This window comes from Elephas maximus, chromosome 16 (genome assembly GCF_024166365.1).
Source record: "Elephas maximus indicus isolate mEleMax1 chromosome 16, mEleMax1 primary haplotype, whole genome shotgun sequence".
Classification (NCBI taxonomy): Eukaryota; Metazoa; Chordata; class Mammalia; order Proboscidea; family Elephantidae; genus Elephas; species Elephas maximus.
In genome coordinates this window covers 25,599,964-25,611,418 of record NC_064834.1, presented here as the reverse complement: position 1 = coordinate 25,611,418, position 11,455 = coordinate 25,599,964, and the positions used below count along the sequence as shown (strand labels likewise).

Sequence of the window (11,455 nt, the reverse complement as noted above, 5' to 3'; positions counted from 1 at the left end):
TTTTACAACAATAAAGTAAGGAAAAATCAGTGTTGAAATAAGTAATATTAAGCCTCTGAGAACAGAGACACCTTGAGCTCAAGAAGAGGCATCAAATAACTATGTACAGATGAACAGAACAGAATCTCACTTTTGACAAGAAAACCCAACAATTTTCATCCTGTTGTCATATTCCAAGAGTTGGACTAGGAGTTTCTGAAAACTTTTTTTTTTCTTAGAGCTGAGTCATCAGGGTCCCTCAGATGGAAAGAAACATGCTTTAGAACGGGAATCTCCCCTTCTCCAGGGGAAAGGGGCGTGCCCTTCAGAGATGGGGGTGTGGGTGTGGAATCTCGTTGTTTAACTATTTAACCACAACCCATGCACTTCATTAGATTTAGTTCTGCCGGTTAACTTAGCGACAGGTCACTCAAGACGAGAGTAGGCTCCCTAGGTTAATTATTTGGGCGCATCCTCTCTCGGTGGCTTAGGATGAAGGGCTCCTAACATAAACACTGGACCTTCCTGCCAGCCGATTTTCAAAGATGCCCAGCCATGCTTCATCCACATCCGCCTCCCCGCTCGCCAGTAACTGTAAAGTGTAAAAAGCTTGCCAGGGCCTGCAGAAGCGCATCTCCGAGGCTGGCACGCTTCTCCCCTTCCTCCTCCGGGAACGATCAGAGCATCTCTCCCTGTGATGTCAGCGGAATCCTGAGCCAGATCCCGCTCCACGCCAGGGCGAAAGCAGACGGAACTCGCGGCGGCTGGGCAGAGCGGGGGTGCCAGCCCCGGGGTGGCGACCCCGGGACAGCGCGCCCCAGCACCCCCAGGGGCGCCCGCGGAGCCCCGGGTCCCGGCTGCCGCGGCACCGCCCCCGCCGTCCCGCGCCACGCTCCGCCCCGGCCGCCGCTGGGTCCCGGCGCCGGGGTGCGGCGGGGTGGGAGCGGGCCCGGCTCAGGCTGATTTACGGCTCTGCTGAAAACTGCTTCGCTCCCGCAGCATCAGCACCGGCCGCGGCGGCAGCAGCAGCAGCTGCAGCTGCAGCAACAAGTCGGGTAAGTGGTGGCCGCTGGGCATCCGCGCTCGCGGCCCGGCTCCGGGGGCGCGACGCGGCGCAGGGCAGAGGTCCGGCTGGAACTGCCCGTGTTGAGGAAGGGGTCCCCGGCCCCGCAGCCCCGCGGGGAATTGGGAGAGCCAGCTTCTCGGCCCCCGCCTGCAGGAACTCCTGTGCGCACGTATCCACTCTGGCACCGGTGGGCTGGCACGCAGCAGGGGGAAGTGCGGAGGGTTGGGACCCCTGAGGCTGGGTCACTGCCGCGCTGTCCTGCCCCTGCGGAGTAAATGAGGGCATCTCCACCAACCCTGTGGATTGGGGTTTCCGGTGGGCCCATGAAAGCCTGCGTGCCCCGGAGTGCGTGATTCCCCATTTCCTCATGCAAGGATGCTACCCCCCTTTCCCGTTGCCCCCTAAAATCCTGACCGCCCCTTCTTTTACTTCTTGCCAGTGTTTTTTAGTCCTGCGTTGGACCAAGGTTTGCATCCCACCCCTAGAAAACAGCGGTTAAACAGCCCGGTGTAGCACAGGAAGAGGTTCCCCTCTCTGGGGCCCGGAGGCTTACTAACCTGGAAGCTTTGCCCGCGCAGCTAGCTGCATGGGGACTGTTGGCACTTCTGCTTTTAATGAGTTGAGGGCCCAGTGACAACACTTCCAGCCTGAGAGCCCCAGCTCTTTTGGGGGCCAACATTTAAGTAGAAGCCATTCCTGGAGGGACTAGACCTACACTGCTTGCAGAATTTAGTTGCTGGCGGTAGTCATCTGTTGCTAGGGCTGAGATAATAGATTCTTAAAAGGAATCAAGAATTTCCTGTTATTGAAAGAACTATGTTGATACCTACTCGGTTGAAACATTGGCCATCTGTAGAGGTTATCATGTTAAAACAGGATCAGAAAAAGACAAGTGCACCCAGAACTCTCTATTACAATAAAATCTTGGCCATAGCCATTGCCCCGCTTATGTCAAATGATATTTGCTACATTGGGTCCCCAAATTTCAGTAAAGCTACAGTGTAACCCATTGCCAGGTCGATTCTAACTCATAGCGACCCTATAGGACAGAGTAGAACCTTCCCATAGGATTTCCAAGAAGCGGCTGGTGGATTCAAACTGCCAGCCTTTAGGTTAGCAGCCTTAGCTATTAACCACTGCACCACCAGGGTGGCCATTATTGGTATGATAATACATCAACCTGTGTCATCACAGAATAATTAAAAGACAAAATGAAAGGTAAAAATATCTCAGGCTGAAGAATTTTTCATTATGCTTGATGTCCCTGTGCCTAACTTATACTTGAAGAAAGATCACAGAGCTTGCTCTCTTAGGGCCTATTTTGACAATTCATGTGAGTTGTCCACATTTTTTGTATTCATATTTATCAGGGTTGTATCGGTAAAATAGGCCACAATTTTGCATTCACTGTGCTGAATTCTAAAGGGCTGGAAACTTGAATTCCATCTCACCTTTGATTAATGCTTTTACCTCCAGACTCTGGTTTTCTCATCTCGGAGTGAATGTTACCCACTTTTCTTATCCTAGGCAGAGATTGGAAAACTTTTTTCTGTGGAGGTCAGATAATAATATTTTTGACTTTTCGGGCCATAGAGCCCCTGCCTCAACTACTCACGTCTGGCCTGATCGTGCAAAAGCCGAAGCAGACAATACAGAAATGGATGGGTGTGGCTGGATTTGGCTCATGGGGGCTGTAGGTTTTAATTTTAACATATTATATGCAGAAGTCGTTTGAAACCCAAAAGCCTCAGCCCACATGGAATTAAGCATCAACGGTCATTTCAGTGAATTTTTTAAACAGACATGTAAACTACATGATTTTTGTTTCTTTCTCTCCCTGCCCAGGACTTTTAGAGTGATGCAACAGAAGCCTTTTGAGGAAAGCAGATACCCCTGGCAGGAGTCCTTCGAGAATGTTGCTGTGTGCCTGCCATTCCGCTGCCCGAGGTGTGGAGACCATACCAGATTTAGAAGCCTGTCGTCCTTGAGGGCCCATCTGGAGTTCAGTCACAGCTATGAGGAAAGAACCCTCTTGACAAAATGCAGCCTCTTTACTTCCCTCAAAGACACAGACCTAGTCACTTCCTCCGAACCTCTGAAGCAGGGAAAGTGGCAGAGCAGTGGCAACGTGGTCAAGCAGAAACCGAGCTATGTGAACCTGTATAGCATTTCGCATGAACACTCAAAGGACAGGAAGCCATTTGAGGTGGTGGCAGAGAGGCCTGTGTCCTATGTGCAGACCTTCACTGCCATGGACCTGCGTGCAGACTCGCTGGATGGACCACGGTCGAGTCCCGGGCTCCCCACCTCCGACACCAAAGCTTCTTTCGAGGCCCATGTCAGAGAAAAATTCAATCGTATGGTCGAGGCTGTGGACAGGACCATCGAGAAGCGAATCGACAAACTCACCAAAGAGTTGGCCCAGAAAACTGCCGAACTGTTGGAAGTTCGGGCGGCTTTTGTGCAGCTGACACAGAAAAAGCAGGAAGTTCAGAGACGAGAGCGGGCCCTGAATAGACAGGTGGACGTGGCGGTGGAGATGATTGCTGCACTGAGGCAACGCTTGACAGAATCTGAGGAAGAGCTTCTTAGGAAAGAAGAGTAAGTGGCACTGAAACAGGACGGTAACCCTATTGCCTTAGGCATTCCTCTCCCCACCCCCAACCATACACACATCACTAGTATGTGTTAAATAGGGTTCAGTCCTTGTTGCAGCATTTCCCATTGCTATAGTTAAACCCAAGAGACGTAAGGCTTTTGATATTATTTACTCTCTCTGTGCCTGGTCTGAGGTCTACTTCCCAAAAAGCAGCCATTGAAAACCCTGTGGAGCGCAGCTATACTCCGACACACGTGGGGTTGCCATGAGTTGGAGTTGACTGGGGGCAACTGTGGTGGTGGTGCGTGGTCTGCAACCCCGCCATGTGGAAATCAAAACATCTTATTCCTTCTCATCTTGGATAGTGTAAGCTACAGATGTTTTTAGACAGAGGAGTTGGACAGTCTACCTGTAATGGGGTCAGTTTTCACCACCAGCTGGTAAGCAAAGGTGAATGGAGTGGTATGGCAGATAGGACATCCTGGGAGATCCATTCCTTCATTGACAGTCTCCATGTTATAAAGTCCAGAACGTGAGATGTTGCCTTATTCAGTTCTAAAAATGTGCTCCAAATGCAAATAATTTTGACTTAACTCATCTGCCATATTGGATTATCTGCCCATGCTAATTAAATATTCATAGCTTGAGAATCCATTAAACTATATGTGTAGAAGAAACAAACATCAGGAAACCCAGATGAAAGACTTTCTGATATTGTTGTACTATGATTTAGATTTCTGAATTTTCTACTTTTTACAAAATGATGTGTGATAAGTCTTACCCCCTTGCAAAGAGTTGACACTGGTTTCACAAGTTATAGAAGCCATTACTTTAAAAATCATCATACCTGGATGAGCATGCCCTCATCAGTAAGAATGGATTCATCCCAAACCAGAAAAGTATACGTAACAACACCATGTATTTCCCAAATGCAGAATGTTGGATATCATTTTAAATAAAGGTTCAGAATTAATGGAACCAGAGGATTTGAAAATTGATAGACCAAAACATCCTAGAAGGTAGGTTTTCAAATAATTTGAAGTCTATTATGGAGATTGATTTAATTTCATACTTTCTTTGCCCTCTGGCCCTCTTCTATCTCGTGTTGTCTCTTAAAAGGTAGTAATTAAAGCTTCCTCCATTTAGTATGAGGATCAGAAACCCTATATATTAAAGAGATCATCACTCGCTATCACTAAATACTCATATTCTACCTAGAGGGAAAGTCGGCCCTGCTCAGACTAGACATTTTTTAATTACATAGTTAGGACGGATTTGAATAAGCCACTGATTTACTTTTCTCCTAGGGAAATGATCTTTAATGAAAAACGTTTCTCTCTCGGCTTCTGGTGCTTGCTGGTAGGAAGTGTCTTGACACATTGTGGCCAGCGGGATAACCAACCCATCACCACTGGAAAATGGCAGATGAGCTGCCCTGTGTGCAGAGAAAAGTCTAGAATTCATACTTTGGTTCAACAGCAGTGAGCTTAAAAGGCAACCAAATTAATCTCTTGTATTTACTTGTTTTATTTATCAGTTGTGAAAGTAATAATAAACATGGGATTTGGGATTGTGATTGCCAGGGTTTCGAAGAGTCAGTACGAGGATGGGAGGACCATATGGTTAGATCTAGGCTATTGTCAAGAATCTGTTTTTCATTTTTGGTCATGGATCAAGGTGATTTCATGTTAAAAGTAACTGATTAATGAAATAAAAGTGGGCCCCACATGTACCAATAATGATAGTGTGTCATGAACCAGTGGTTATGATTAATACAGTGCTGTCATGTGAGGACCAATTAAAAGACATTGTATGTGTTTTAACACAGAGACATGGTCCCCTCTCATCCTCTAGAGTTCTGTGAATGTCTTTCCAGACATTTCCTCTGCATATAAAATCTTGTGTAATGTATGGACATATATAACCAAAACCAAACCCAGTGCCATTGAGTCGATTCTGACTCATAGCGACCCTACGAGTAGAACTGCCCCATAGAGTTTCCACGGAGTGCCTGGTGGATTCGAACTGCCGACCCTTTGGTTAGCAGCTGCAGCACTTAACCACTACGCCACCAGGGTTTCCCACGCACATATATAGAGCTGTTTTTCTTTCCCAAATGAAATCACGACACATACTTTCTGGCACTTGTGTGGAGTTTGTAATATATCAAAGGCATCCTTCGCGTACTGACTGGAGAAGTATGCCATTCCTTTTGACTATTGCATAGCATTTCATGGTACAACTGCACCTGGATTTATTTAACCAGTGTGCAATTGACGAATACTTAGTTTTGTTCCATTTTCTTACTATTAAAAATAGCACCTCAGTTAACATCCTTGTACTTATCTTTTTTTTGTTTTGGACATATATATCTTTGTGCGTGTTTTTGTGAGTATATCTAAGGGTAAATTATGAATTGATTTTTCATATACCATTTTTGGGTTAACAGAAAAACACAGTAGAAAATACTTTGTATAGAAATAGAATGAAATTATTTAAATTTTTAAACGTAAAATAAACAAAGTCTTCATTTTTTTAAAGCCTTCATTTGGACCCAGCCCATTCATTTTGTGTTCAAGCCTCAAATAATCCCTTTTTCTGTACATAAAATGGGACTGAAAGAGGCTTATTTCTAGTAAGGACACTGAAGCTCTTGGTCTGAGAGAGCGACAGTGGACAGTGCCCTCAGTGTCTAACCAGCCCCACCCCACATCTAAATGGGGGCGCAGAGAGAGCCAGCTGCCATCTGCCACTCTGTCAATAGCTGGGTTGATTTGACTGAGCTGGTTGGCTGGGCCATACCCTCCCCTCCTTACCACTCCCCTGGGGGCCCTCCTAGAGCTGTGCCTCCACCAAAGAGGTGACATTCCCAGAAAACAGAAGACTGTGTTTGGCCAAGGATGTATCAGGAGCTGGTCTCCTCTGCTAAACCAGTTGCCATCCAGTTGATTCCGACTCATGGTGACCCCGTGTGTTGCAGAGTAGAACTGTGCTCCATAATGTTTTCAAGGCTGTGACTTTTGGAACTAGGTCACCAGGTCTTTCTTCCAAGGCACCTCTGGGCAAACTTGAACCTCCAACCTTTCTGTTAATAGACCAGCACTTAACTGTTAGCGCCACCCAGAGACTCCACTGTCCTGCTAAACACCTGCAAATGAGCCATCAAGGCCCATTGAGAGAGAAAATAGGTTGTTAAAGTCTCATTTGAAATTGTGTTAAACTCTGGAGACCCTTTGAAACACAGAGGATAGTTTTCGTTAAACAAAAAAAAAAAGTGCATATGTCTAGTATTTTAACATTTTCATAAGGCTTTCTTGCTTATGGATCCTTTCCTCAACTTTAAAATCCCTTCTTTCAAACTGAAATAAAAGACTCCAGGGCTAATTCTGCCCTGAGCTGTCTATATGCTGAATCACCTCTGCTAGTACATACTCTGTTACAGAGGCGGTGTTTTGAGTTGGCAGTATTTTCCGCTTTGTACTGGTGAGCCTCGTAGCTCAGTAGAGAGATATTTATATGTTTATGTAGTGCAAATCCAAGAAAGAAGTTGCTTATCATCTTTCCAAAGTCAGTGTAACTTTGAAAGTCCTATTGAAACAGGTATTTACTTATTCAAGGGTATTCAGAGCTGATGGGTAGCACTGCCTGTAATCAAGTAAATCAATCCTAGCCAACCTTGCTGCGAGGTATCCCTTAACAAGAAAGGACATACTTAGATCGTAGCAGAGTTCTGGCCAAGTTGATGTCCTGGGCTTTGGAGAACTTCGGAGTAATAATAAAACCAAAACCAAACCCGTTGCTGTCGAGTCGATTCTGACTCATAGTGACCCTATAAGGACAGAGTAGAACTGCCCGTCTAGGGTTTCCAAGGAGCAGCTAGTGGATTCGAACTGCCAGTCTTTTGGTTAACAGCCAAGCTCTTAATGACTATGCCACCGCGGCTCCCACAGTAATAATAGTAATCCAAAATTTGCTTAGACACTCTTCCTCTGGTAAGATTGGAAAATCTGTGATGTGACCAGCACTGTGCTAGGCTTGGGTAGGTGGGTGGAGGTGGGGCCATAAAATTCTTTTTTTAAGGAGTTTATGCTCTAATAGAATAAAATACCCTTGAACATACCACTGTTCCGACTCAGGGCACTTTGAACAAATGCTTAACGCTAAGCCACTGTTTCAAGATGGTCAAGTGTTAGAGAAGAGATTTTTCTGTGGAGAGATTGTACCAAGGGAATGAGGAGAAGGGTGCGATTTGTATTGGTGGCAAGTGGAGGGTGATATTGAAGGGACAGTAGGGAGGGGCTGTTAAAGATGGCCTCTCTGGACCGTGTAACTTTAGAACTGGACGACATCCCTGTCTCCTCAAGATAATACACTTATCTTCCAGCCTGAGAGCCCCAGATGAGGAAAATAAGGCCCAGAGCAGTGGAATGACTCACCCAAGGAAAACAATTTAGTAGCAAAGCTGAAACTGGAACCCAATTCCCTGTCTCTCTGCTGAGTGCTTTTTTTCCAGTAATTCGCTACTTCCCAAACAGACTTTTGAAAATGTGATATTTGCCCAAAGCATAAAGTCTTATGTAATGCTGAATCTGGCCCATTTTGGAATGGGCTGGCTTCTTTGCTATTTTGAGAGTCCTACCCTGGTGACATCATTTATTTTTCAGATGTGATCAAAGAAGATGTCAGCTGGCATCAAAGGTGTTGTGAAATGGGGAAATGGTGGCGTCATAAACACAGTCATGATATTAAGTTTCCAGAACACCCAGCCCAGATTTTGGCCTGGTCTTCCAACAAGGGCTTTTAACTTGACTGTCCGTATTCATGCCCAGTCAGGGTAGGGCCCGTTCCACTGCCAGCCTGTGATTGCATCAGGGGCCTCTTTGTAGTCCCATCTCTAATTTCCATCCTACTCCCTTGTGAGCTACGATATAATCTGTTTTCCTTCTTTCATTGTTTGCCCTGTGGCCAGCCCCGAGTCAGCCAGAAGGAAAATCTTTATTGCGTGCCTGCTGAATGTCAGGTACTATTCTAGGTTCTGGTCACACAGTGCTAAACCAGAAGAGTCTACTTCCTGCCTTCATGGAGTCTACAAACTAGAAAGGAAAGTAGACATTAGACAGATTGTCGTTGTTGTTGTTACTGTCGGGTTGGCTCCAACACGTGGCGTCCCCATGTATAACAGAATGAAACATTGCCTGGTCCTGCACTATCTTCATGATAATCGGTATGTTTGAATTCATCGTTGTGGTTGTTGTGCAAACAGATCACTGGGGGTGTGATAAAAGAGACAAATAGGGGCAGCCTGAGCTGAAAATACACATTTAGGTTTCTTTCTAAAGCTCCCTGTGGAATGTTGACCTTTAGCAGGCAAGTTTGACTTGGTAACTTGTTTTGCACAACTAAACCATCTTGCTATTTAATTGCATCATTTTCCCATTTTTGATCAGCTAAAGCAGTGAATGGACAACCTGGTGTCCAGACTGATCCCTAGCTAGGAGGCAGGAAAAGAAAAATTGTGTTAGATGTAGAGCTTAGAGGAGCAGGGAGAGGCCTGTTTGCTCTACACTGTTAATGCAGATGGGGTCCTTTCTTTCCACACTGTGTTCCATACAGGCTTACAAACTAGTGTAGGATAAAACCAGATGTCTAACATGCTCTCTTAGGGATGGCACCTGGATTTTTGGAGATGCAGGAAATTTTTCTGCTTACTTCTCTTCTCCTCATCCACCCTCCTTCCCTTCCTCCTACCCCTCCCTCCTCTCTTTCCTTCTTTATTTTTTCCAGGCAAAATAACCAATAAGGGTATTTTGACTTTCCCTTTAGAGTTAATTTTTCTTATCGAGAGATGTATACGTCTTGTCAAACAAGCCAAAAAAGAAAGATGAGGCAAAGGGCCAGCAAAAGTCTCTAGGTGACTTGGCTCCAGACATGTGGCTGGGACACAGATTCCACCCCATGGGGCCCTGCGGAGGGCAGGAGCTGACTCCAAGATCCAAGGTTGCAGCCAAGCTCTTGGGGCTGGGAGAAGGCTGACTCCAGCTTCAAGATTTGCCTCATGGCTGACATTACAGTCTGCCTGAGGAGCTCTGTGATCAATAGCTAGGCTATTTTTAGCTGGAGATATTTTTACCATTGCATATACCTCTGAAAAGGTTCATACATCAGTAATGTAAAATGAAATTTAAATATCTTGGTAGAGATTTGCCTTTGGAAGAATGTCAGAGTGTTGTTTAAGAATAGAAGAGAGACATCAATTTTAGATCCCACCCCCAACCCTATAGGAGGTACCTTGATCCCACCCTCAACCCTATTAGAGGTACCTAGGTTATTCATTGATTTTACGCCCTAGTACTTGCCTGGAAAAAAGAAAAAGGAAAAGAAAAAAAATCTACCGATCTTTTAGTCTGTTAAAGATTTTCAGCTAGAGATGAAGTCGTACATTGCATGCATGCGGCAGAAAGTTGTTGAACGTTTATGTGTGTTAGACTCCTGTAAGTTGCTGGGGCTACCATAGTCAGCAAGCAGGTAGGTACCTGAATTCACTGACTTTGCAGTCTAATGGGGTAAATGGCAAAGCTAGTCCTCTGCAGAGTGCTCTGGGAAAGGGTCTGAGGGCTATGGGAGAACACAGCAGGTCATCTGACCCATACTTGGGAGCCCCACAGGGAGCCCTGAGGTTAGAGGGATAACTAAGGATGGGAGCTTGGGAAGGGCAGGGGGGACAGCATGTACAAAAGTAAGAGTATGGCTCCGTGGAAGAATGAAAGGATCTCATTGTGACTGGAGCTCGGGAAGGGGGCGCTGATGTGTGAAGATGTGGCAGGAAGGGAACATGAGACTACAGGAGGGCCGTGAAAGTTAGAAATATGGGTGAACTGACGTGATTAATGGTTTATTGATATACCATCACAATATCTGACATATTCAATGTGTTGTCCTTTGTTAACAATGCATCATTCAGTTGGTTTGCAAAGTTATAGCAAACACGATGCATTAATACACATTTCCATCAATCCCTGTACGTTCCTCTATGGTGTGTTGCTCTTTTGATTTGTGAGTTTGATTTTTCTGAGTAAACCTGTGCCTTCGGGCAACCCCAGAAAAAGTCAGAGAGGTGCTTCAATCTGTATAAAATAAAATATGTTTCAGGCTTTATGGCGACTCGGTAAATGAAGAGTGCCGAGAGTGAATGAATATTTTTCCTAACTAAAACTTTAATTGTACTGAAGGGGCTTTTTCATTCGGTGTCCCCTTCTATTTGTGTTGGCTTCTGACTTCCCGGAATGCCCCTAAGCCTCTGGGTGCTAACAGATTTCCAGGTCTGCAAATCATCCTGTATGATAATGAACTTCAAGACCAGTTCAGATTCTTTCCTTATAATACTAGTATCTTTTCCCTTTAGTATCAAATATTGCTTTAAATAAGCATATTTTCAGTATAGCTTAAAATCTTGGATTTAACAGTAATTGACCTGTTTTATATCTTAAATAAGAAGTCAAAGGTGGGGCCGGAAGTGACCTAGAATCAGTTAAAGATAATTTCCCCAAACTCCAACTGAATTTCACTCTGGTTTGCCCTTATCTTTTCGTCTGACCTTGCAGCTCTCACATTGTATTCTGACTCACAGAGCTGAGAAAACTAAATAAAACCACATGAGTCTTTTACTGTTCTGCCTGATATCATCATATTATTCTTCATAGCATTGAGCTCAATTTTGTAATTATATATTTGTTTTTATAATCTCTGCTTCTCCCACTGCAGTAGGGGTCAGCACACTTTGCCCAGAGTCCACATCGAACCCACTGCTTGTT

General features: G+C 45.1%; 1 protein-coding gene across 1 annotated transcript in view; it reads left to right on the top strand.

The window, feature by feature from the left end:
- Nucleotides 1-950: 950 nt before the first annotated feature.
- Nucleotides 951-11,455, top strand: part of ZNF365 (zinc finger protein 365) — a 30,247-nt gene continuing 19,742 nt past the window's right edge. The window contains exons 1-2 of the mRNA XM_049855587.1: nucleotides 951-1,034; nucleotides 2,891-3,646. Of these exons, the coding sequence (XP_049711544.1) occupies nucleotides 2,904-3,646 (743 nt within the window). The 5' untranslated portion in view covers nucleotides 951-1,034; nucleotides 2,891-2,903. The remainder of the gene's footprint in view (nucleotides 1,035-2,890; nucleotides 3,647-11,455) is intronic.